This window comes from Uloborus diversus, chromosome 2 (assembly GCF_026930045.1).
Source record: "Uloborus diversus isolate 005 chromosome 2, Udiv.v.3.1, whole genome shotgun sequence".
Classification (NCBI taxonomy): Eukaryota; Metazoa; Arthropoda; class Arachnida; order Araneae; family Uloboridae; genus Uloborus; species Uloborus diversus.
Window position 1 is genome coordinate 54,722,621 of NC_072732.1, and position 27,304 is coordinate 54,749,924.

Consider the following 27,304-nt stretch of genomic DNA (forward strand, 5'->3'; position numbering starts at 1 on the left):
ATTTAGGGCCTTTATACTAAAAAAGACTGTTAGGGAGAAAAGGAAACCTTGAAAAATTAGGGTACATACAGTTTGAACCTGAATTTAAAATTGAATGTATGATTAAAATGAGCAATGCTATATTTGTTATAATCAAGTTCAATAACTTGAATGTTTTGAAGCTAAAAACATTCCTTGCTTTTAAGAAACAGAATTAAAACTTACATGAAGACAACTAAATATTTTATTTAAATAAGAAACAAATACAACTGACGCATACTTTAATTCTAATATTTCAGTTGTCTTATTTGATGTTAATTGAAATGTCTAGGAATGAGATCAAAGATCTTCTTAAAATTCGGGACGTTCTTCCTTAATTTTTTGTGTGTTCATTTCACCTTTTGAGTGATACAACTGAAAGAGAAAGGGGGAAAAATCATTGTGGAACAAATATGTTCAGACAAAAGTGAGCATTAACAGAAAATACATATCATACTTACTTTGTATCTTTTATCAGCATATTCTTGCCATGGCTCAGGGTTACTACTTCTTCGCCAGCTAGAAAAAATTTAGAATAATTGTAATACTTCAGCAAAGGTAATTAGTAATAAAGTTACACTGAAATCACAATGAAAATTGAATTTGTTGATGACATTTCAATATACACACATGTGTATGCAGGGTGCTTTAAAACTCGTTGTAAATACTTAAACAGGTGATATAAGAGCTCAACATAAATACCCTAGCCTATCTCCAATTATTCTCGAATTATTAGAACAAAAATTGTCTAAAACCTAAAAAACTCCCTAAAACTCTATCGCTTTATAGAATGATACTAAGTTACAGAAACTTGAAATGAGCTTCTACTATTAGTGATACAGTAAAAGACCATCATAACGCACACATTGGGATCAGAGATCTTGTGCTATATAAGTTTTGCCGTTATATAGAAAATTACAAATTTAGAAAACAATATTCAGAATAAATCAATATACTGTACTACCCCAATTTAAGGATCGTCAAGGCACTGGAAAAAGTTATTGTTAAATCAAGGGTATCGTTAAATTGAGGAACATCGAAATTCAATGCAATCAAATCCGGACCAGTGAAATGCATCATTAAATTGAGGAAATTGTTAAATCGGGTATTGTTAATTCAAAGTTATACTGTATTTACCCATCAGAATAAGTTTTTAGTACAATAAGTAATTAAAGCTTAAATTATGCAATTGAATATATAGGTACTCGTAATCAAAAAGAAAGTGCATTATTGTGCCCTTTTGCTAGCTGCAGCATTTTCAAGGACAATCTGTTCCTTTTTCATCTTGGAAAATTTTCAAGATGGAAGGCCTAAAACTGCTCCTTTACAGGGTTCATACGTTCCTTCAAAACTCGGCCAATACTCCTTCATTTAAGAAATTTTTTTGAAGGGTCCTTCAAACTCTTTAATTTTGGTTTTAACTCCTTCACTACATAATTTTCCTTTATGACAGTAACTTAAAATACTTTGATCGACAACTTAACATCGCCACAAGGACAAAGGTATAGACTATTTTGATTTAGCAATTTTTTATATATTTTTTTTCTTCTAAAGATGTGATTTACAAATTGATCATAGGAGTCGTAAAAGTTGATGGTGAAATTATTAGATGACTAAGACATTTCATATGCTTAAATGGTGCATGGCTATTTTTTCAAGTTTTATGATTACATTGATTTTCCTTCCACCAAAATCTCAGCAGCAAAATCAGTTTGTCTAATTATCTTAACATATATATTTCTTCCATGCAGACGTTTGTCACCATAAAGTTTTTAAACGGCTGGACCGATTTTGATCAAATTTTTTGTGTGTAATTAAGTTGTGTCAAGCATGATTTATATAAAAGCGCGATAGACCGAATCAGAAACGTTTCTGTTAGTTAATTAATTTAAACATTGGATGGTTATATCTCCCAAATGATAAATACTTATTTTAGTCTATTGTTGAGCGTGAACAGAAGTAAACATTTAAACCATTGCCAAAAGATGAAAAATTCAGCTCTGCTTTTTTAATGAAAATTTCCTACTATGATTGTGATGCACCTTTCTGTAGAAACATTTTGCTTCCCTTAAAAGGGGCATGTAAGCAGATTTGCAATATAGAGGACTAATCGGGGAAAAAACAAATCACGTAACATGATATGAGATAGTATTGTTTAAAATAGCAAGAGATATTGAAGCCTTCATTTCTTGAAAGCAACAATTTTAGGTCCCATGATATATTTTGTACTGGAAGGAATCGGGTTTCTTTCACTAGGTTCACGCAAAACGTGTCTTCCGGTCGTTGTAGTTAAACCACGAGATGGGATCATTGCCTCAGGTTTTCCTAATTAAATGATCAGAAAGTACCGCACCTATCAACATCTGTTTCACAGCTCAAATCCATCTGAGTTTTGGTACTACTGGCAAGAAGACTTTAAGGATTATCAAACTAATCAGTACATTATTAAAGGAAAAGATTGTAGAGTTTAAAAAGGAAACAAATTTTATTTCCGTCCAGATAAATTACAACAGGGTAGTTCTGTACACATTGGGGGAAGGGGGAGGGGATGAATGATTTTCGCGACTTCAGGAAACTGTTTTTACCTTACTCATTTTTTTAAAGGATAGCTTTTCGAATGTCTTATTCTTTTATCATATGTGAGATGTTGCAACGGGATTGCCAGTTTTTTCTAGACGGGTAGCTTGTTTTCTACACTATATATCTGAGAATGATTTTTATCCTTTGAGTATGGCCGACAAAACAAACCATGCAATCTACGAAGATCTTTCAAGTACGTAAGAAAAAATAGTTAAAAACACTTGAAAGCAACGATTTTAGGTCCCGTGATATATTTTAAAGTAAAGTGCTGGAAGGTTCATGCAAAACGTGTGTTCTGTCGTCGTAGTTGAACCATGTGACCGGATCGGTGCTTTAGGTTTTCCTAACCAAATGATTAAAAAGTGCCGTACCTAGCAACATTTGTTTCTCGGGTCAAATCCATCTGAGTTTTGGTACCAATGTCAAGAATACTTTAAGGATTATCAAACTATTCAGTACATTATTAAAGGAGAAGATGATGGAATTTAAAGACGAAACAAATTTTATTTTCGTCCAGATAAATTACAACAGGGTAGTTAGTTCTGCACAAAAGATCAGTGCAGTGGAAGATCTTTGGTGGAAAAAACAAATTAGGCAATATATGAAGTTTTAAAAGTTTTTATTCAAAAGATCGGACCGCTAATCAGTCGGATCAGCTTTGCTCACTGATCGGCTGGATTACAAAAACATTGTGGCTTGGCGTCTTTGGCTATAAACAATGGAGTTGCGTGATCATTTGTTTACATTTTAAAGCTACTGTTAATGTAATTTATTGTATTTTTTGTTTATTTGGCAAAATATTTTAAATGGCAAAGAATTGTTTTTCATTTTTAAAGAGTGTTTAGTCATGATTTAGGATGAGTGATTTTCGCTTATTCAGAGAACTATTTTTACCTTTATCATTTTTTAAACGATATCTTTTCGACTGTTTTATTCTTTTTCATATGGGGGATGTTGCAGCGAGATTTCCCGTTTGCTCTAGATGGGTTTCAACTTAATATCTGAGGACGCTTTTCATCCTTTGAGTATGGAAAGAACTTTGTCCCTTGAAGGAACAAACCATCAAGTATGAGAGAAAAAATAGTTAATAAAACAACTGCTCAGTGAGCATTAGATTTATCAAGTTATAATAAATATACACTCCTGACACCAAGCAGCTTTAAACATTTCCTTATTTTTTCAACAAAACGGTTCAAATACTTGATAGTTTATTGAAAATTTTCAACTTTTCAATTTACAAAGTTTGAACAACGTCTGTCGGGTCCTCTAGTTATTTATATATTTAAAAATACATTAAGAAAATGTACTATATTAAGTGATTGTGTTAAAAAAAAACAATTTTTTAGTAAATCGCAGTTTTGATATTGTAAAAAGGGACATCCACAAGTGATGTCATGGCTTGAGGGGGTTCATGAAATTGTGACAAAGGGAAGAGAGATGGTGACAAATAGCGACATCACACAGTTAATATAATAATATGACATGTGACAAGAAGAGTAGTAAGGTGAAGTGTGATACTTTGTGACCAAGGGGAAGGGAGTCAAATATGTTGAAAAAAAAAGTGCGACATCATTTAAGGATAGCCCATTAGTACTCCTTAAAATATTTTACTCCTTCAAAACTCCTTCATTTTATTTCTGAAATTGAGTATGCACCCTGGTTTAGGCTATGCTTTGTAATATAAATTTAAAATTTTAGGAGTTGAAAAGAGAAAAAAAAAAATTGGTTTTTGAAAGGAAATGTGAACACAAAAAAAAGTTAGTATACATAAAAAGTAGTCGAAAACTTTGTACTGCATAGTGAATAAAATATGACAACGTATATAAAGTACAAATTGAGAATGGAAAAAGGTTAAAAAACCAGCAAACAGCTGTTTCGGCACTCTAAAATACAAGTGGCATCATCAGTGCATTAAAAACGAAGACAGGTTCACCCGACTAAAACACAGTCGAGGCGAACAATGGAATGAGAGACGAGTTGTAAAAGATATGAGAGCCGGAAACGATGACGTCAAGGTTACGTCAGAACTCCAGAGGACAGTTGCACTCAGGAGAAAACGTCACAGACAAAAAATAAATCAAATAACAGACTTCCAAGCATTAGGAAAAGGGGGAGTGCTAGACAAATCATTGACAATTAAATTAGCATTTTTCCACATGTAATATGACTCCCAAAAATCTAAATCATGAATGGATGAACACTCATGAATAACTTTGGCCGAAGAAAAATAAAATTATGACCGCAGGACCAACAAAATGCTGAGCAATAGAAGAGCATTTGAGATCCTGTTTTTTGACGTAATTTTCGTGTTCTTTTATCCGGAATTTGAGGGATTGTCGAGTCTGCCCAATGTAGGCCAATTTGCACTGGCAGGAAACACTATAAATGCCCCATTTGTCAAGGTTGTGAACAGGGTGTTTAAGCTGTGAAAATTTTAATTTATTAACAGGAGAAAAAGTGACGGAAAAATGAAACTTTTTTAAGATTTTGGCAATTTGTAGACTGATTTTAGGAAAAAAGGGTAAGACAACGGAACTCAAATAGTTCACAGGAGCAAGTGTTTGATTTTTGTTAGTTGAGCTACATAGCTTCTTATAAATGGTATCAATAATATCTGATGTGAATCCCCATTCCACCGCAATACTTCGTAGGTAATTCAGTTCTGATGAAAGTAAATTTGAATTTGAACAAATGGCTAAAGCACGGTAAATAAAAGATCTAAAAGCAGCCAATTTTTGTTTAAGAGGATGAACGGATAACTTGCATTTACAGTGTTTCCTGCCAGTGCAAATTGGCCTACATTGGGCAGACTCGACAATCCCTCAAATTCCGGATAAAAGAACACGAAAATTACGTCAAAAAACAGGATCTCAAACGCTCCTCTATTGCTCAACATTGTTGGTCCTGCGGTCATAATTTTATTTTTTCTTCCGCCAAAGTTATTCACGAGTGTTCGTCCATTCATGATTTAGATTTTTGGGAGTCATATTACATATGGAAAAATGCTAATTTAATTATCAATGATTTGTCTAGCACTCCCCCTTTTCCTAATGTTTGGAAGTCTGTTATTTGATTTTTTTTTTGTCTGTGACGTTTTCTCCTGAGTGCAACTGTCCTCTGGAGTTCTGACGTAACCTTGACGTCATCGTTTCCGGTACTGCTCTCATATCTTTTACAACTCGTCTCTCATTCCATTGTTCGTCTCGACTGTGTTTTAGTCGGGTGAACCTGTCTTCGTTTTTAATGCACTGATGATGGCACTTGTATTTTAGAGTGCCGAAACAGCTGTTTGCTGGTTTTTTTTACCTTTTTCCATTCTCAATTTGTACTTTATATACGTTGTCATATTTTATTCACTCAAAGTTACTATAGTCTGTTTCACTTTAACTTGGCAGTGCGTGGAAAGCTACGTGAACCGACCTGCAGTCATTGTCATGGAAACCGACGCACAGTGGAGTATTTGAATGAAAATCCTGGCCAAAAGTCCAAAATTAAAAATTTAGCCGATTTTTATGAAAATTTATTCTATGATAGTTAACTAACTGGTGCATCGATCAGCACCTGTTTTGAAACTTGAGTCACATACAATTGCTCATAGCCTCGGTAAAAAATGAGATTTCTATAAGAATTTCCGCTTTTTTGTTATGTTTCAGCTTAATTAGTACGTTTCAATGTAGAGTTTTTTGTGGCTTTATAGATGAATGAAATTGAACCAAACCAATTTTACGGGATGAAGAAATGTCAGGGCTTTGTGCTAATTATAAATCAAAAAAATATTTTTATTTTCTTTTTGTGAAAAAAAAATAAAGAAAACTTGGTAAGGGAGATTTTTAAAGGCTTTTCGCCTCAATTTATAACTAGAGAAGGCTTTTTGAATGGGTGTCGGGGATGGTCGTGCTGTTTTGAAAGTTGCATCAGATTTGGACAAGTCTCTAGTGCTAATTTCAGCAAAAAAAATCTTCCGCCGAAAACTGCCCTTTTTTTAAATGGTTTTTTAAAAAAAAGTGCATAATCCGATTGTTTTGTGACAAGTCATGATTTTAAACTGAATTTACCTACGATTTAATAAATTTGTAAAAAGTTATCAAAAGTACTACTGAATGAAAAGATCGACATATTTGTGCTCACAAACAACAATAAAATTTCAGACACGAGTTTCAGGGTTACGAGAAACCGCTTCATCAATTATAAAGATGTAAGCTATGGAAAGAGAATCATTCAATTAATTTCGAAAATGCTTACCATTATGCACCGCTAAAGAGATTCATTGCACCCCTAAAGCATGTGTTTGCGTTCAATTATGTTAATTTTCTCATGTACGTTAATGAGTTAATAAATTAAATTATTTTGTGATCTCGCTAAGAAAATTTGCTCTTTCTTAAAATTGAGATTGATTTTAGTTAAAATAAATAAATATTTATATTTTTCACATCATTGCTGCAAATAACGTGCCGGGGGAGGGGGGTCTTTTCCCCCCTTATACGTGGCACAAGGGGGAAAAGACCCCCCCCCCATATACACACACACTTGCTAGCGTTAGGAGACGATTGTAATTGTTAGGAGCAGGGTCAGATTTAGGGGAGGGCAGGCGTGGCTACTGCCCCGGGGCCTCCACAACAAAGGGACCCCATTATAAATTTTTTTTCAAAATATCCTAACTTTCACGGGTCAGCAAATTTTGCGTTTTTTCTCCCCTATTAATTATAATATAAAAAAATAAATAGCAGTAATTTCAGGATGTATTTACTATTAAAGTGCTGATCTAAAATATCAGATATATACATATATATCCAAAATATTCGGATATATATCAAAGTTTAAAATGTCAGTAATCCAACGTTATTAAGCACAAAACTTGCAAATGATTGCAGACACGTGTTTCGGTGTTACAAGGAACACCTTTTTCAATGCAAAGAAGTGTGAGCTTTTGGATGAAAAGTCATCCGAGAAAAGCCCAACTTTTCATCCAAAAGCTCACACATCTTTGCATTGAAAAAGGTGTTCCTTGTAACACCGAAACACGTGTCTGCAATCATTTGCAAGTTTTGTGCTTAATAACGTTGGATTACTGACATTTTAAATTTTTCAACACAAAGGTATTTATTCTTTATATATCAAAGTATCGGATATTTTCGAAAATATGATGATCTTTTAGAACCCTGATTAGGGGCCTCCATTCCTTCGTTGCCCCGGGGCCTCCACACTTCCAAATCTGGCCCTGGTTAGAAGACAAATACAATTGGCTCCTAATGCTAGCGAGCTATCCACATTTAAGACATTTTACCTACTCATTGTGAAATTGAAGTTATATTAAATTTTAGTTCAAAGTTTTTGTTTATACAATTTTTAGCAGGACACATCACGCTAAATAGAACTAAGGATCGACCAAAGGTATGGGTATATGTACAATAAATAGAATTAAAAACAAGAGCTTTTGAATATCAATTTGAGTGTTTTTACAGTTATAACATCCTAGTTCATTTATTTATTTATTTATTTATTTTTTTACAATAGAAAAAAGGTTCTTTAGAACCCCGAAACGCTTGTCTTCAATTCTTTTGTGCATGATTAACTCAGAGTTTTAATGATTGAAACCAAACGAAAAGAATAAAATTGATTATTTTTTTGGTTTCAAATTAGTGTTTTGTACGAAATACTAGGATTTTTTAACCTTTTTTTCCCCTTGAACGGTGCACTTAATTACATATCTTCAAAGGAAAACAGCCATTCGCATCAAACATGTTTACTTATAACTTGTCTAAGCATTATTTGGCAAGCAGCCAACTGTGGCATCCATTTCGGATCGAGTGAAAATTACTGAAAATTTTTATTTCAACTCACTGAAAAAAAATCATTATAAATCAGTGAAACAATAAAACTTCACCATTTTCACTGTAAATGAAGGTAAGGTGTTTATATTATTTTCCTTAAAAAGTTTCAGAGCCATAACTTTTTTAGAATATCGGATGCAGGAATTTTAGTTTACATTGATTGAATAATTGAAAAAAGTCGAAAAAGTGACCTCCCTTTGTAAATTTTTAGAAATTCAATTAATTCCGATAGAACTTCAAACAAACTATATTCTTGAAGAAAATTATTTTTCCTATCTAGTGATGCATTGGTTTTTTTTTTTTTTTTCTATGTTTACTAGGATCATTTTTACGGTCGTAAACAAGCAAAAGTCTAAACTGTGGATAAAATATTAAATATTTAATTTTCTAATTCAAATTTAAAAAATCAAGTTTCAAATTGTAACATCAGACCTTTCAGACAACTTGTATATCAAGTTTCGTGTCTATAAGTGGGATAGTTTCGCCGTACAGCGCACAAACACACATAAGGGTGTCCCCTTCAGAATAGTGAAAATTTCAAACTAGTTTTGTTCAGGATTTTCAGTCAAATACTCCACTGTGTGGCGTCACCCTAACTCAGTGGTTTGCCAGTAAACAACGCTACTTGCCCAACTTGGCGTAGGGAGAAATGAGCAACAAATTAGTTGATTTTTTTCTCTCTTTAAGTAGACATATTGTTGCTTTTTCATTTATTTTGAAAGTACATTAATTCATTTTTAACTATTTCTGGTGACATGGGAAAAACAAAACTATTTTTTTCTTTGATGTTATTTATTTTAATGAGCTTCTTATTTTTCATTCATTTTTTTCATACTATTTTATTTGCTCATTTACTTATTTTTTACACATCTATTTCATCAGATGAGAGAAGCATATTTTATTTCTAGAAATGCAAGTTAAAATGTTAAAAAGTTACATTTGAAATAATTTGCGATTTTAACTGATTTTGAGAAAATTGACCAAATACTAGAAAGTTGGTCTGGTATGGGGAAAGTAGGCTCGATTAGTTCTGGTCGAAACTTCTTGTTAAAGATACAAAAAAGTTTTCACTCATTTTTCCGCAAATAACTATGATTACGAAACACAATATTTCGTAAAGAAAAATAACTTTTTTATAAAATTCTTTAAGCTTTCTTTTTACTTTTCTTCACAAAAATGTCGTCTGCTACAAATCAGAAAGTCAATATTATTTAATTTCAATTCCGTGACGAGAAACCGCAGACAATACTTTAAAAATGAAGATAAGCCTTGTTTCAGAATATGAAATCAACTTGAAATGAAGAACTAAGGGGTGTTCCAGTCATCCCTAAAACTTCGGGTAGTGTTCATATCGTGCAGCTTTTTAAGGGCTTAAAAATGCTGCAAAAATCAAACAAATATGTCTTTTTTTATAATAAGATACTTGTAAATTAATGATTTTCAATAAAATTGGAATAAAAATCTTTGAATATTTTTTTTTTTTTTTTTTTGATAAAAGGTAGTCTATAGTCTATTCTGCACTCTTGACATGGTTTTTTTACAAAACTTCATGATGATCGGTTAAGTAGTTCAAACGTGAAAGAATTACAAACAGACAAGCAAATTTACAAACAAACAAACTCACTTTCGCATTTATAATATTAGCAGGAATTTTTCATATTACCAACGAAGAGTGAAAAAGTGAATGTTGCGCAATTTCAACTTATCTAGAGCTGTAAATGATTTTAATTCAGCACTAGATACTATAAATAAACAATGCATATTAGACTTTTGAATTTGAAACTTGTTCTTAAGTTTATAGTATACATATAAAACTTATTTTGTGTGATGCTTAGCAAGTGAAATCTGTTTGTATGCCATCATCACGCTTGCTAGTGACAGTGGCGAAACATATATTTGTGCTGTAAATAAACCGATTTATAATAAATGCTTTAAAAATATTAAATTTCTTTTTAAACAACTTTTTAATCTTTGTTTAAAAATTGATTTTTTTTATGATATGAGTTTCGCTGTAGTAGCATGTAAAATGGGAAATGTTACAAAATGTCTTTTTCCAGCAATACCCCTCCCCCCTCCCCAAAAAAAAGAAAAAAAAAGGTTTTGGCATAACAAGGATTTGTAATGTACCTTTCCACAAAACAGGTATTCGTTACATTGAAACAAAAATCGGGTTTCCTTGATTTTTTTCGCAATGATTTTCTTGAAGTTCGAGTTTATTATGTAAAAAACACAAGCTATTTAAAATTACCAAGTAGCAAAGCTCAGATTTAAAAAAAAGAAAGATGCATATTTGTAATTGCAGCAAGTAAATACAGTAGACCCTCGTTTTACACGGGTATATTTTACGTGGTTTAAAACTTGACACCTTTATTTCATTTTATGTGGATGAGTTTCGGTTTTACGCGGATGCGGCAATGCAAACAGGTAACATTTTCCTCTCTTTTAAAATCCAAACTCCTAAAGATTGCAGATTACATGCATTAAACTGCATTTTGGCGTGCTAATAACCAAACCTGGGCCCTGGAGACATTTTATGAGATTGGTTCCGGAGCTCTGTTATTAAACTCACACAGTTCAGAACTCACTGGAAGAAGAACTTTTAGGAGTGACAAAGGAGGCCAAAACCAAATAAGATACCGACGTCGGTGACGTACAACCAAAAACATTGACATTGAAAATTTTGAGCCATTCCTAGACAATGTTGTGCATAAAAATCGATATAAGTACATATTGATATTATTATACAATTAGTCATCACTAGAATGAAGTATTTTTTTATATACGGAACCTGAACCCTATTTTAACCAGGGTTGGCTTTCTGCCGGCAGAAACTAGTTTTTGCCATGCCAGTGGCAGAAACTGGTTTTAACCGGTTAAAACCAGCAGAAACTGGCAAAAACTTAAAATCGTCTTCAAAAACTAAAGTAATTACTAAATATTTGTTTAGGTAAACTAAAAAAAATTAAACTTCATTTCATCATTGTAAAAAATAAAATGTTATGCTAGTGCCCTTGATTTAGTTCAGAAAGGGAACTTTTCAATTGCTGATGCTCATAATATTTGGATTAATCTAAGAAAGGACGAAAATCATATGGGTTCTTAGGATAGAGGAGTGACATACAGAGTTAAACTGGCATTACTGTTTGTAATTTGCTGGCAAATAAGCTTCATCTAAACTGCTTATGATTGAAAGTATCATGTGCTTCAAGAAGAAAGTGTCAAATTTTACTTGCCAATATTTATTTAGATTTTGTGCCTAATATCACAGCTTTGCAAAACAAATTGGCCCCACTTCTCCAAACTCATTTTTCTAGTCAAATTTTTACCGCTACCCTAGTTACTACATGATGGACCAGTTAAAAAAAATATACAATTTGAAAGTTTTATGAATATTGCTTGTTCTTTGATGCATTGCCTGCTAGCTCCTCTGTTGCAAGAATATTCTAAAGTTTCTCATTGGTGCATATTAAATTGAGAAACTATTAAGATTTTTGGAACCACCTTTTCCAAGAAGCAACTGCAGGGTCCAAACAATGTAACATTTGATTCTGAATTGTGATAATATTGTAAATTAAACTGTGCTTTGGTTAACAATTAATTATTTTTTTTCCATGCATTTTCTACTGTCTGTCAATGGTTTTTTTTTTATTTGTCATTTTGAGAGTTTTTGCCAGTTTCTGCCGAAAATGTGGCAGAAAGTGATTTCTGCCATGCCGGTTTTAACCGGTTTCTACCAGTGGTTTTAACCGCCCCAGCAGAAACTCGCTAGCCCTGATTTTAACACTAGTATTAGGTCTCAATTTACGCGGTTTGGATTTACGTGGCATTTTCGTGGATTGTAACCCCCCCCCCCCCCCCCCGTAAAATGAGGGTCTACTGTAATTGAAAATAATGTTTTTTTTATTTCCTACCCACGGAAACTGTTTTTAAAAATATATTCAATTGCTTGGAAATAACGATGGAAAGCAATAAATGATAACTGACCAGATGGAAATACTTTGACCACAATAGTAGATGCTCATTTAGGAGTCATAATGACATGCAGATGCTTTTTCCCGGACAATACAAAGTAGGGAGAAGAGAGTTCTGGGGTTTGCCGATCTTAGAGGAGAAAGTCAAATTTAACATTGAAAACTCAAGTCGTCGCAAAGACAGAGGTCTAGTTAGAGGTTTGATTTTCCTTTCGTAATCAAATACTTACAAATGAAATATATTTAACACATAATTGCTTTAACTATATGCCTTGAACATACATATTCCCTATTTTGAAACACTATTTTTCAATTTACAGCCTTTTAAACCTCCAAGTTTACAAGAACTACTTCTCAGCGCATCATGTACCTTTCCCTTCAGTGAAAAGTTAGATTGGAAAAGATTATAAACGCAATTTCCACATCAATAAGCATTACTACATCAGTAACTAACATTTCAGGAGGGGTGCGGGCAAAGTGGGCTCCCTCTTGGCTATGCCACTCAGCCTCACAACCAGAAATTTTAAAAATTAAGAGCGTTTTAAAATCGTATCTTTAATTATCATAATCCCCCTACATAAATATATGTTTAGAATTTGAAATTTCACACTATTGCTTTTTCACAGAATTATTCGATTTTCCTCGGTATGTTTTTTTCAAATTTCACAAAGAGGGACTATGAAAAATGCTTAATAGACCCCCAAATTCATAATGTAATAATACATCCATAATCAATCAATAAACATACAAACCTGACTTCTGGATTCTTGAAGGCTAACCTAGCTAAGTACGCAGCAGATAATGTCATCCCTCCAGCCAGCATGACAAATAATGGTATCAGCTAAATTGAAGAAAAAAATTGCAAAACTTAATTTTTTAGAAGTTTACTGAGAATTAGGCATGGTGATGGCAAGATATATCATGGAAAAATTTCTAAAGCAAGAATAATTAAAGTTTGTAAAAAATTAAGAATTAAAATCATGCAAAATTTAATCCAAAAGTTGCTTTTTCTTTAGCTGCACATTTTATGTAAAAAATCAGCAGTTAAAGCTAAGTTGTAACAAATTGACTTTATATATTTACTACTATAGGGGTCAGAGTACTGATTTCATAAATTTTAGGGCACAATTTTGATAAAATATTAGGACATAGGACAACAAAAATAAAGCTTTTTTTTTTCCTTAAATGTAGTTTATAAACTTGATTTTTGTAGTGGATGATAAAATGTTTCAAAATCAACCTTGAAAACTACACAATAAAAAGCACTCAAACTTTTATTCTTCAAACAGTGACAAATTATGAAGTAGAAGTATATACCACGTACCAGTAGGATAAATGTACGTATGTCCAATTGCTTCTTTACTTGCCTGGTTGTTTCAAAGTGAATTACAAAGAATGTTGAGAAAATATCCTTAATAAGGAAGGATTAAAAGTAAGGTGCAAGTCCAAAATTTATTATGACTTAAATTTTACCAGATAATTTGATACTTTTGCTATCTCAGAATCATCAAAAATATCACTATAAATTACATTTAAAGATGCAAATGAATAATGTTTTTAGGGCAACTAAAACTAAGAAAATCTTTGCTTTCGAAATTTTATCTTGGAGTAAATTTGGAACAAAAGCTTTGGATTGCTTCATCATAATAAATTTGTTTTCAGTAGAAAACAAAGAACAAGGAATTAAAAATACAGCTTGATTTTTCAAACTACGTGTCAACCTCTTATGTCTCGCTGTATCAGCATGAGACAATACCTGTGAAAATCTTTGATTATCAATACTGGAAAGATAATGTACAAACAGAACAAAAAATGCTTTAAATTCATCCTTTTTTACACGGCACCACGTGCTAAACTTGCATCCATTTTTGTCTGCTGCTGGAAGAGAATTCCCTTTTTCGTGGCATTTTAATAAAACAATTACCATTTACAGTTTTAAAGCAAAAAGTGTGTGACTAAATTTAAAAATTACATGTGCAAGAAATAATCCAACTTCACTGAACAGAACAGAAACACAAAGCAAACTGACTCTTTGTACTGCTGAAAGAACAAACTAATACTCGAAAACCCCACACAAAATAAGCACTATGAAAATATAATAAATATTACTTTCCAGTTCCCACCTGGGGAAAGATCATTTAAATTTGGACTAAATAATTTTTTTGAATCAAGTGTTGTATTTGGGCTCTTACTAGAGATGTAAAATTTCTGGAAATTTTGAAGTGATTGAAAAAAAGTTTTTTTACCGGTTTTTTCGAGAAAAATTGGAAAAAATGGAAAATTCGATTTCTTTATGAATAAAAATAGGGTTTCTTAACAGTTCAGTGTTTTTTGGAACATATAAAGGGTTTAAGCATTAAAAAATATATGCTATTCACACATATTCTTTTTCTGCTTGACAGAAATACACATAAAGGTAAGATTAATAAGAAAAAAAAAACCTTTTTGTTTTAGAACTTTTGTTGAGAGCTTTCATGGTTAAACACCAGAATAGGTCAAGTCTTCATTCAACCAATAATATTGGGTAAGATCAGGTGGGGTGAAACGGGGCGGATTTTGTCTATTTTTTTTTAAATGATGCCATTTGTAAACCCATAAACTTTTTTTGTATTTTTTTAAAATTTCTTCCTTACATCTGATTCTTCCCCTTTAATTTAAGCTGATTGTCATTGAAATTTGTTACCATTGACAAACTGAAAATTGCAATTGAAGTATCATTTCGCCCCACGGTGGGGTGAAATGGGTCATAGCAATAGAAACATATAATAACTAAGAAATTATTATCAAAACACATACAATAGCAGAAAAAAAATATTTCCAATGAACCATTTATTTATTTATATTCAGTAAATTACCGCCCATCAGCCAGGGCTAAAGCAAAAATACGTGAAATACACCGCCAGCTCAGTCATTTCCAGCCGAGGACTGCAGTTTCGTGCTTATTAGCACTTAACAGCCCGGCATAGGAAAGTGACTGAGCTAGAGATGGAAAACCTCTTAAGGAAGCCAAGAGTGCGAAACAAACTGGTAGCTAATATAGAACTAGCAGACCAGACGAGTGACCGAAGCAATGGTTCGGTTCAACTCGAAGATTGAACGCGAGGCAAGGTATATTCAGTAAATTACCGCCCATCAGCCAGGGCTAAAGCAAAAATACGTGAAATACACCGCCAGCTCAGTCATTTCCAGCCGAGGACTGCAGTTTCGTGCTTATTAGCACTCATCAGCCCGGCATAGGAAAGTGACTGAACTGGAGATGGAAAACCTCTTAAGGAAGCCAAGAGTGCGAAACAAACTGGTAGCTAATATAGAACTAGCAGACCAGACGAGTGACCGAAGCAATGGTTCGGTTCAACTCGAAGATTGAACGCGAGGCAAGGTATATTCAGTAAATTACCGCCCATCAGCCAGGGCTAAAGCAAAAATACGTGGGTCTGCTAGTTCTATATTAGCTACCAGTTTGTTTCGCACTCTTGGTTTTCCTTAAGAGGTTTTCCATCTCCAGCTCAGTCACTTTCCTATGCCGGGCTGTTGAGTGCTAATAAGCACGAAACTGCAGTCCTCGGCTGGAAATGACTGAGCTGGCGGTGTATTTCACGTATTTTTGCTTTAGCCCTGGCTGATGGGCGGTAATTTACTGAATATACCTTGCCTCGCGTTCAATCTTCGAGTTGAACCGAACCATTGCTTCGGTCACTCGTCTGGTCTGCTAGTTCTATATTAGCTACCAGTTTGTTTCGCACTCTTGGCTTCCTTAAGAGGTTTTCCATCTCCAGCTCAGTCACTTTCCCCTATGCCGGGCTGATGAGTGCTAATAAGCACGAAACTGCAGTCCTCGGCTGGAAATGACTGAGCTGGCGGTGTATTTCACGCATTTATTTATTTTTACTTATTAACACAAAAATATTTTGAACTAAAATACAAAAATATAAAGTTAGGGTGGTCCTTAATTATATGGGAAATTTTTTTTCTCGGAATTCAGCAAGTGACGCGCCCTAGTTTTGTGACAATTTAATAAAGATTAACGTGTGCAAAATTTGAACTCGATCGGTCAATAATAACACGTGCCCCTAGGACGTTGAACTTTAATACTTTTGATAATTTTCTCACAAATCTTCGAGATTTTACTTCAGACCCAGTTCATCGTTTCTCCTAGGTTAGCAAAATATTTTTACAGTGAGGTAGCATTAAAATTGATCTTGTTAATTACTTTATACCATCTAAGCATTTTACATTGAATCAGAATGAAAAAATGCGGAACAAATCTGATATACCCCCCTCTTGGCGACTTTTTCCTGTTGGCGCCAAAAAAGCGTCGCCAAGAAAACTATGTATGACGTCATATGTCATACATCGTTCTTAGCGATGCTTTTTTAGCGCCAACAGGAAAAATTCAAATTATGTCATTAATTATTTAATGAAATTAATGCATTAATTTTTTTCCGTTGTTTCTCCGGGATATGAGCCCTCGGTCTCATAGTACTTTCGTAATGAGACCTCGGCTCGCCGGCCCTGCCTCGGTCTCATTACGAAAGTACTATGAGACCTCGGGCTCGCCAGACGTTATCCCTCCGACTTTTAATATACATCACAGTCGGATATAAGTCACAGATCTCCTCCGTTCAGTATACAATAAAGTCACAGATTTTATGTGAAATTAACACCATTTTTGTGCTACAAAAATGCCAACCAGACCAAAATACAAACTACCAGAAACACACTAAAAACACAATAATTCAAAATATGTTCACTTACCTTTTTTACTTTCTTTTACTTCCTCACGTGAGGCAGTGCACATATGTTCCGCTCTTAGGAATATTTGTTCGGATTTTAATTCAATGTAATTTAATATTTCATCATTAATATAATTTCGCCAATCGGCTAAAGTTTGTGATGAAAAAAAATATTGACTTTCAATATCAGCAGTTTTGGTCCCAATTAAAATCTCATATGTTATCAAAAAAATCTCCTCTATTTTCAACTTGCTAGAACTAAACCATGACCCACTCCTGATCGTTGCTTCTTTTCCACAAACAACACCCCCAATAACCTTTCTACAAAAAAAAATTAACCCATCTGAACATTTTTTAGTTTTTTTAATTTTCATAACAGAATTACATCTAGAACATAACATTTCATTCTTAAGTAAACCAATTTCCCTTAAAAATTCTAAAAAAACCTCTTTATTTTCAATTAGTTTAAATATAAAAAATCTATTTAGGACTCCGGTACGTCCAAACGTTGGACGACCTGACGAAAAAAGAAAAAGAAGATTCATTCAAAAATTTCAATTGATACATTTGGACAACATCACAAACCGAACTTATAATTAAAATAGAAAATTCAACTAAATTAACATTAAAAAACAACAAGAAAAAGAATACTCTAAAATAAAGTTTGAATTGAAACTTTATTTTAGAGTATTCAACTTAAAATCTCCCTAAGAGCGGAACATATGAGCACCTACCTCCTACCACACAGACACGTGCAAAAAGACAGACTTCGAGAAACTACTTTCCAGCGTTCAAGTTGCAAAACCAGGGTTGCCAAGTTATCGCCTTATTGGCGATTTTCGTATCGAGCGAAAAATTAAAATCTCGCCAAGAGGGGGGCATATCAGAGGAGAGCCAAAATGCTTTAGAAACTTTACCTTAATCGTACGCTTTTCTCAATGTATCTCTACCGTGTGTATTTTCTTCCGATAGTTTTGGACATTCTGTAAAATAAATTGCTTTTGTAACTCATGTTTGATAAATTGTTTGTGAAATTCTTCGATTAATTGTGCTCCTCTTTCAGTTGTATGATTCACAACTTTCAGCATTTTAACGATCTCTCTTCCCTTTAAATAGCTTCCTTCATTTTGCCATAAATCAGGATCAAGTAGGAAAACATCTTTTGGTATTTGTAACTTATCAAACAGTTTTATTGACTTGTAATTGATCCAATAAAGAGGAAAATCTTTATTAATCCTATAAAGAGGAAAATCTTTATTGATCCATAGATTTTTTTGTTATTCCGATCTGGAATTGTTTAAAATTTATATTTTAGATATGGAAAATATAGTATCGAGGATTTTTCAAAATTTATATTTTGAAAAGTAAAAATTGCATAAACATTTAATTATTTTATAACTAAAGAACAGAAAATTAAAATATAATTGTCATTTTGTATATTCATAGCATTGAAACCTAGCGACCCTATTTGACACACCTATTACATACGCAGACAATTTTGTAAATCAACAACCAACAAAGCCTGGAGGAGGCAATCTGTTAATATCAAAGATCATTCATTAACGGCTTAGGCCATTCATTAATGGCCTTTAGAATCCTTTGTGTCCATTTTGGTGGAAAGAAATGTTCCCCTGCCGCTTAGTTTGGAACGAGCTTAGATGAGCGGTGTATCTGACCCAAGGTCATTGGTGTGCATGTACCCTCTGTAACATGTAAAGTTTTACGGAAGAAAGTGAGAGAATGGTCAGTCTGGAAGTAGCAGCATATATTGAGGTTCCAAAATACTGTAAATATGAAATGTAAGAATATTTGTACGTAAAAATGAGGAAATGAGCAATTTTTTCTTCGAAACTCAAAAAAGAGGGCCCTAGGGGCACGTGTTAATATTCATGGATTGACTTAAAATTTTGCAAGGATCATTTATTTGTATAATGGAACAAATTGAGGGGGCGTCACATAAAATATCAACAACTTCAAAAGTAAGGAGGTTCTTCCTAATATAACGTCTACGACAATCAAATTCTGCTCGTTCAATGTCTTTAGAATTTGACATCTAGAAACAATCTCTGTATCTTCCTATTCAGGGAAGATGTAGTATTTACCTGAGTTGGCTTTTTGTAGAAAATTTATGCTGTTGTAACCCTGATCATTGACATTGTCAAGTGATCAACAAATTCTTTCGATGATTTTTTGCCCTTGTATTGGACAAGAGCCCGCTTCCCAGAGGTGTTGATTCTTGCATAAGTAACTCATACATTTCTTCATCTAAGAGCTGGGTTTCATTTGAGTGCTGATTCTTAGAAGATGTCTTGGCTCTTGCTTTCGTGAGCAATTCTGGCTTCCTCTTATATAAGTGGCATGCCGACCTTTTTTCAAAATTCCTGTCCCACTCGATGTCAAGAGTGCCACAATTGCATTTTTCAGAATTGGTCTTGATGAAAACCTTAGCAACAATGATAGTATCTTCTTATCAAATGAGAAACCACACTTTGTAGAGAACTAAAGCAATATATCTTTCTTCTTCTTCACTTCGCGTTGTATGTCCATTATCCCGTTGTATTGTATGTCACTAAGCTTTTCAACTTTGTGTGTCGGAGACCCCTGGTTACTCTTGGCATATTATACTTCCTTGCAGCTGCAGGAATTGCTGAAGCACCTTCAACTTCAATTAGTGCAGCCTCTACATCAGAGTCTGAATATTTTTTTCCCCTTTTTCTTACATACACTCCAGGCATTTTCATTGAATAAATAAAAAATTTGAATTAGGAAAGTAGGTAATTGGTTGTAAATATGGATGACAAGTTTAGCTTTTGAATTCTACACATTAATAATACATACTTTATCTTTGTTGCATTTAAAAATCTTCTAAATTTCCTTTTAAGACCTATTTATTGATTTCAAAAGTCAATTTAATCTCATTAGGAATTAAAGTTCGCTAAGCTTAACTATGCCCCATTTCACCCCACTGCATGAAAATAACAACAAAAGAAGAAATAATTGATACTTTTCTTACCTGTTTTTTGCAAATTGTAGATGAAAGTCTGTTCTAACTGATAACACTTTAGAATTTCAAGAAAAAAAAATGTATAGTAAGATTTTAAGAAGTTTGTCAGGCTTCCTTAAAATTCACACTTGACTTGAGAACCAAAAGGTCAATGTAGTGCTCCAAGCAATTTACACAGAAACGTTTTTAACAATCATAATTGTAGCCAAAAGGCCCCTCATAACTTGTGTAAAGTTTGAGAAAAATTCAACCAGACCAAAAATTTTTATTATTAAAAATGCACAGCATGACCCATTTTACCCCACCTGACCCTAATGTGTGTCCAATCATAACTATTACATTTTCTATTTTAGATTACCTTTGAAACTTGAAATATTAATTAAAATTTGACTTTCAAGCATGATTTTTTTTTTTTTTGAAAGAAAAATAATACAATGTAACTTTTACTATAAAAAATGAAAGCTATCGAGTTTTGATTTTTTCCAATCCAGTCTAAGTCCAAATCAAAATTAAACTGGTTTTTGTTAAGCTGAAAAAAAAAAACTTAAACTGGAGTTTCAGTTTATTCATACGGTCGTGCTAAGCACAGTAGTGAAAGTAGTCATACCAGCACTTTTGAACAAAACTCAGTTATTATAATCAAGTTGTTCTCTGTTTCGTATTTTACTTAATAAATAAAATCGTTTAGGGTCATTTGATCAAAAACTTTTTTTTTCTGAAAAATTCTAAAAAAAAAAAATGACACCTGAATCAAATATATAGAAGAGCCAAACTTTAAAACACAATATTTCAGCTTGAGCCCAACTGCAGATTCCACTTTTTTTGCTTAGCACGGCAGTATACAGAGCGTGGCTAAAAAAAATACCAAACAAAAATTGTATCATCAAATGGAAGAAAGGTAATTTCATTGTAATGAGTGCTTTATTTATTTTTGTTTCTCACTTTATTAAAAAATAATTTACAATATATTTCCTACTTTACGTATTGTTTTTTGGTTTTCTTACACAACTTTAAGCAAATTACCTGCTATTTTAAGTTGTTTAACCAAGTAGAACGACAGTTCGTTTGCTTGTTGTGCCTAGGCAAACAGTATTTGAAACGGTATGGCGTTTCAAGTGGCTTGGAAATGATAGTTGATGTCCGGAAAGTGTACAAAAACAAACAGTGAACATTTCAGCTAATCGTCAGGTCATCCAAAAGTGAGTTAATTGAAAAATCCTTGGGTTTCCACGAGAGAAGTCATTCGTAAGATGGGAATTAGTGACAGATAAATGCGACTAAGGGAAAAAACAGCTCAAACAGAAGTTTTACGAGTTGTGAAAAGTTCAGGCATTCGTACGACTCCAAAGATGCCAGAAATGTTTGAGACTGGCCGCAAGTCTACGCTGGAACCAGCGTGGACTTGCAGGTTATCAGTGAGATACCTTTCACTGATTTACCATTCAACCAGCTCATATCCCCCAGAACAATGGGATTTGGTCTGTAGACACGCCAAGCACCTTAGAAAATGTTAAATATTGCCAAAATCCAAAGTCAGGGTTGGTCTGTGATGGAATCAGCACAAGCGACAAAAAAATCTCTAGTTTTGTGTGGATGACAGCCGTAAAATGAATCAAAAAGTGAACCAGAAGGACATTTTAGAAGTTATTATATTTCTGTGGGCCTAAGAGCACTTCAGCAGTGTAGACTGGACGTTTTCCTTAAACTCCACACCGAATCATATGGCCAAAAAGACAAAAGTGGTGTTAGGCGCATTGTTTTTGACATGATATCTTTTGAGTAGACGCTCTACTCGCTAGACCTCAATCCCATTTATTACACTGTATGGCCTATTTTAGAGTCAAAGGTCTACCCTAAACCCACACTTAAACACTAAAGTTGAACTCTCTAAAGCAATTGCTTTATAGGGAATAGGATTGATTAGAGGACTTGCAGCCCTTGAATGAAAATTTCAATAAGCAGTTGCATCTCTGTATTACTGTAAAAGGATGCCAATTAGAAACCAATTAAATTTATTTATTGATTGTAGTGTAAGCCCAGTAGCAGAAACTTTCTAGCCAGTCTGCGACACTATTTCCGGTAGTTGAAAATAATCTGCAGCATTATTATTAGTTTTATTTTAAGTTTTAATAAAATACACAAGTCCTTTGTGAAGGCCAAGACTTGGACAATTTTCCAACTGGCCAGTGGCCACTAGACCCGAAAAACTTGTGGCCACCACTGTCGCTGAGTTTTAAAACAATAAGGGGGGGAGGAAGCAGCTTTCACCACTTTCATAAAAATAAATAGAACTCTACACACTATGAAAACCAATTCTTCAGGACATATTAATTTTAATATGGAAAATTTGCTCTGAAATAGGTTTTTAAATTTTTAAATTAGTAAATGAGAAGTTGGCAGGAAACTGCATTTTAGATGAAATATTTAGCTCATAGCAAAGCCTTCAAATCAATGAGGATCAAATACAACTGTGCAGATAATAATTCGCATTTTTCAAAAAAATATTTTATAAAAAGAAAAAAAAACACGTTTTATTGAACACTTTATGTTATCTTCAATAGTTTGTGTTGAGGTAAACATCCAATTCTGTTTTTGGAAACTTACGTAAGTATTAGTATCGTTTATTTCTATCTTGCGAATGACCAAACATGGCGTCTACGCGAAAAATTCATGGTTATAAATAGATATTTGAATTTGTTGCATAAAAGTAGTAATAAATTCAAAATCCTTAAAAAACTACAATTTACGTGAAATAGTCAGTTTTTAGCACATTAGCCTCTAAAGCAATGAAGATAAGATAATATTCTGAAGATAAAATTTTGCAATTTTAAAGACAATAATTAAGAAGTACCAAAAAAAAAAAAAGACACATTTTGCTTAATTTTCAACAGTTTGCATTGCAATAAACATCCAATTCCGTTTTTGAAAACGTAGGCACTTCATTAGTCTTACGTACCAACATCTTGGGAATGACCAAACATGGCGACTACGCTAAAAGTTAAGATATTAATTTCTGAGTTTGTTGCAAAAAATATTTTCAAAATAAAAATCCTCATGAGACTAAACTTTAGTAAAAAAGTTTTAGCGCTTTTGCGTCCAAAGCAATGAGGATAAGGTGAAATTTTCACATAAAATTTTTCATTTCTCAAGAAAATTATTTTAAAAAATAAAAATAAAAAAACGATTTGCTGTAGATTTTAAGTTATTTTCATTTCTTGGCAGAAAGATAATACATCCAATTCATCTTTGTTTTTGAAAACTTTTGCACTTTTCTACTTCGATTTTGTGAATGACCAAATATGGCGACTATGTTTCTAGTCGAAATGCTGAAGCATCCATTGCTCAAAAAGCGATCTCCAAACGATCTTTTCTAAGTTGTATTTCTTTTTTTTTTTTTCTTTTATTTATTTGTTTTTTTTTCCCCTTTCTTTCGTTTTGTTCTTTAATAAAATTATCTGCAGGCCGCCGAAAAATCTGCGACGCACGTCTCGCGTCTCTGCTACCGGCTCATATTATTATTTTTTGTGTTTGTTAATTTATTTTTAATAAAGTTTCATGGAAAATTGCTTGTCCGGTTTTTTTTTGCCGCACCATGTACATTTGGTTCGCACAGTCAGCAGAAACATAGTTTTGTGATTAAAGTTATACTTGTTTGTTTTATGAAGAAGGAAAATAAATTCTCAACTAAGGATATTGGTTTAAGCTTTTTTGCAAAAAGTATTATTAAATGTTTTTTGATCTATATGCAAATTATATTATCATACAACTTGCATTAAAGTTAGACAGTATTTTAACATACAAGGGGGGGGGGGGGTTGCATCAGAAGAATAAGTAGACCAGTTTTAATGGATGTCTTTACATCTAAAAGCTCACACCTTTGAATTAAAAAAGGGGTTCCTTGAAACCCCAAAACAAGTGCATTCTATTTATTTGTATGGTAAACAATGTTGGATTTTCCTGTTATTCCTTGGCACGAAGGTAGTTATATATTGCTTAGAAATAACTGCAGCACCAAGATTTTTTAACTCTTCATGAACAAGTTTAATTGGCAGGAGATAAAAACATCTTTCTCAACTTATATTCATGTGATTTTGTTTTTAAACTTAGAATTTCATATTTATTTGCTTTTTGCCAAAATTATCTTTTCTAACAGTATTTTTGAGGAAGAAAAAATGTCGACTCTTCAATTAATTTAAACAACTCATTTTAAAACACTATGATTGATCATTAATCGGGAGGGGGGGAGAAGGGTCATGACCCTAAGGAGAATATTTGGGTAGTGATTTCTCCAGACCAAAAAAGAGAGAGAACGCTTTCAGATAAAAGATCTTAAAAGGACATATTAGACAGAAGCGCTATAGACAGAAGTTTTGTTGCCACTGGTGGTGTTTTGTTTTTTTACGAAGTAATGACAACTTAAGTAGTTTGCTAAATGTTTGTTACGGACATAACATTAAACTTTTTTTTAAATTTAAATTACATAATTTTATTCAGTAAAAAAAGTTAAATAATACATGTCATTATAGTATGTCAATTGTAAAAACTGTTTCGCAGTTAATTTTACTTTTGCTAGTAGAAATATGCATTTAAAATGTGGTATTTTTTCTGATCATAAAAACCTAACTAACATACTAGGAAAAAAATATCTTTTATTAAAAAACCAATGCAACATTCTGTCCATTGTAACGTGTGCTGTTTAAAAACTCACGTTTAATTAACCCACTTTCAAAGTTAGATTGGGGTAGATTGAATGAAACTTGCACTAGGTAGGAAGGAATATTGCCTATAAAACTCGAAGAAGAAACGAACAGTACTTTCATCATTATTAACAGGGAAATACTTTAAGCAGGCACAAAATGAAACCTTATCAGTGATAATTTCTTGGTGACATAAAACAGAGAATTGACCATCGCTTAGTAAATCACAAATGTAGACCCAATGTTAAAACATAGCAATAAAACTAACAGAGAAAAATCCTCTATTTATAAATTTAAAAACTGTTTCATACGATGAGTAAGATTATACGCAACTTTAAGGCACAGCGTTTTTGACCTTCAGAGTCCTTGCTGAAAAAGTATTATGAACGGTTAATAAATTACAATAACTTACAGAATAATGCTTTTTCAAGCTTGATAATGTCATTCCTTTCATGGTTTTGAAATATTAAGTTATTTCAACTCCTTTGGAAATAATAAACTCGATGTTAGTAATTACTTTTTGCCAGTGAATAGTGTTTGCAAAAGAAGGGCCACAGTCGCGATTGTTTCATTTCACTTCATTATTCGTGAAGACGAGGAGTTCAGGTGAGAGAAATAGAATCAGAGTTTCTACTCTTCAATTGAGCTACCTTGTGGTGATTTACAAAATTAAAGAAAAAGGTAAAACATTGCGTTCCATGTGTGTCTGTTGGTAAACATAGGCAGTTTGTAATGAGTATTTATTAACGCATTGCATGAAGTTATCAACGAATATGCTCGTCTATTCGATGCATTTTTTCCCCTTGAATGAGGATAACGTTTTACCAGGTAAATGTTTTTAATTGTTTTGTGTGAATTTGTAAGAATATGGTTTTTTTTTTAAATCTTAAGCTTGGAAATAGGATTTGATGACATTAGCAGAAGAATAATGGCTTTCATCTCCGCCTAGTTTAAAAATAATTAATTTAACCCTATTTTACTGCAGAATTTAGTTGGAATGGACAGTATGCAAAATATTTTCTTGTATTATCGTAGAACGAAATGAAGAATGTTTAACACTCAGAATTTTCATTGCCAAAATAGTGCGATTATAGTTTAGGGTTATAGTTTTAGCGAGCAAAGTATATGTGCGAGCAAAGAACCCTTGGCGAGATTTCGCATATCAGTTGTAAACCATTTTTATTTTTTATCATGTGTAGATTAAAATGGTAAAAAGATTACAGAATTCGATAAAAGTTTAAAGAAATAATGGAAGACCAATTAAAAAGAAAACTACCACCATGTATCCGTGAGAATTGTAATGATGATGCATATGACAGAATTAAATCATAATTCTGAAATCGGAAACATACGAAACAGAAAAAAATTAAAATTAACCGATTTGGCAATTTGAGAAATAACTCAGCTACAAATGTAAAACAATCAGCGGTAGCCAAACAAGACAAAGAAGTATCATTTTCCACTTTTGATAACACTTGTAAACAAAGGTTTTGTTACATGAAATATTTATAGTGTTCTTATGGCCACAATGAAAATGTAGTTCCATCAAGAATTGATAAATATGGAATTCAACATCGGGGAAATGGCTGCTTAACTACGAACTACGAAATTTGCATTAATTTCCAACGTTTAGTAATGATTCTTGAATTCTCATTTCCTTCTATGTGGGCCAGAATATCAACAAGACTTTAAAAATCAATTTAAAAAGAATAAAACAAAAAAGTCATGCATACAAACAAGAATTACTAGGCTTATTAGCATTTTCTACGCTATGGCGTTCGTTTGTTTTACCTTTTTCATCCGCCATTACATGGTGGCTGCAGTGCCCCCTATAGTTTGTTGGAGTTGCGAATAAGCCGCTTTACTGAATCAAACTCCCAAAAACAGAATAATATCCAGATTTATTGAATTAGCCGCTTTATAGAATCAAAACTGTTTAGAACAAACATGATTCGTATAAGCGGCGGTCACTGTAGTAGCATCGCCTTACCATAAAAAAGTACACGTTCTCCTACCATTTGTACTGATTATCTTTAAATTTTGTGGCCTCCGTGGCTCTGTGGTAGAAGTTTCGTCTTCTAAGTCAGAAGTTTAGGGGGTTCTATTCCCGCTGGTGCCCTGGGTGTTATTTCCTTCTTTTGTGTAGTAAATTATTCCTGTGTGTGTTCGGAGACAAGGCGATTAGCACGCAGTCTTCTATGTATGTAAAGCTGTTTAGCTTCTAAATAAATCTCCAAATTTTTAACTTGGTCACTTACATCCCTCTGCTTTTTACTGCCTCCAATTATTTCCCATAGGATTTGCATGCATTGCAGCATATTTTAAGCAAATATTCAAATTCGATTAACATTTAAATAAAATTTATTGTGTTTATCAGAATATCAGTTAAAATATAAGGAAAATGCATTTTTCCGTCATTTTGTTTCCGTAACTGTCAATCAGTCACTCAGTTTTCTCAATCGTAATTTTC

The 27,304-nt window shown here is 33.0% G+C and overlaps 1 protein-coding gene across 1 annotated transcript; it reads right to left on the reverse strand.

The window, feature by feature from the left end:
• Positions 1 to 205: 205 nt before the first annotated feature.
• On the reverse strand, positions 206 to 25,418 carry LOC129217081 (cytochrome c oxidase subunit NDUFA4-like). Its single transcript, XM_054851331.1, has 4 exons — positions 25,247 to 25,418; positions 13,153 to 13,241; positions 480 to 537; positions 206 to 393 (listed from the first exon to the last, which is right to left on the reverse strand). Exons 1-4 carry the CDS (start codon positions 25,286 to 25,288, stop codon positions 331 to 333), a joined length of 252 nt encoding a protein of 83 aa, XP_054707306.1. The 5' UTR covers positions 25,289 to 25,418; the 3' UTR covers positions 206 to 330.
• Positions 25,419 to 27,304: the final 1,886 nt, after the last annotated feature.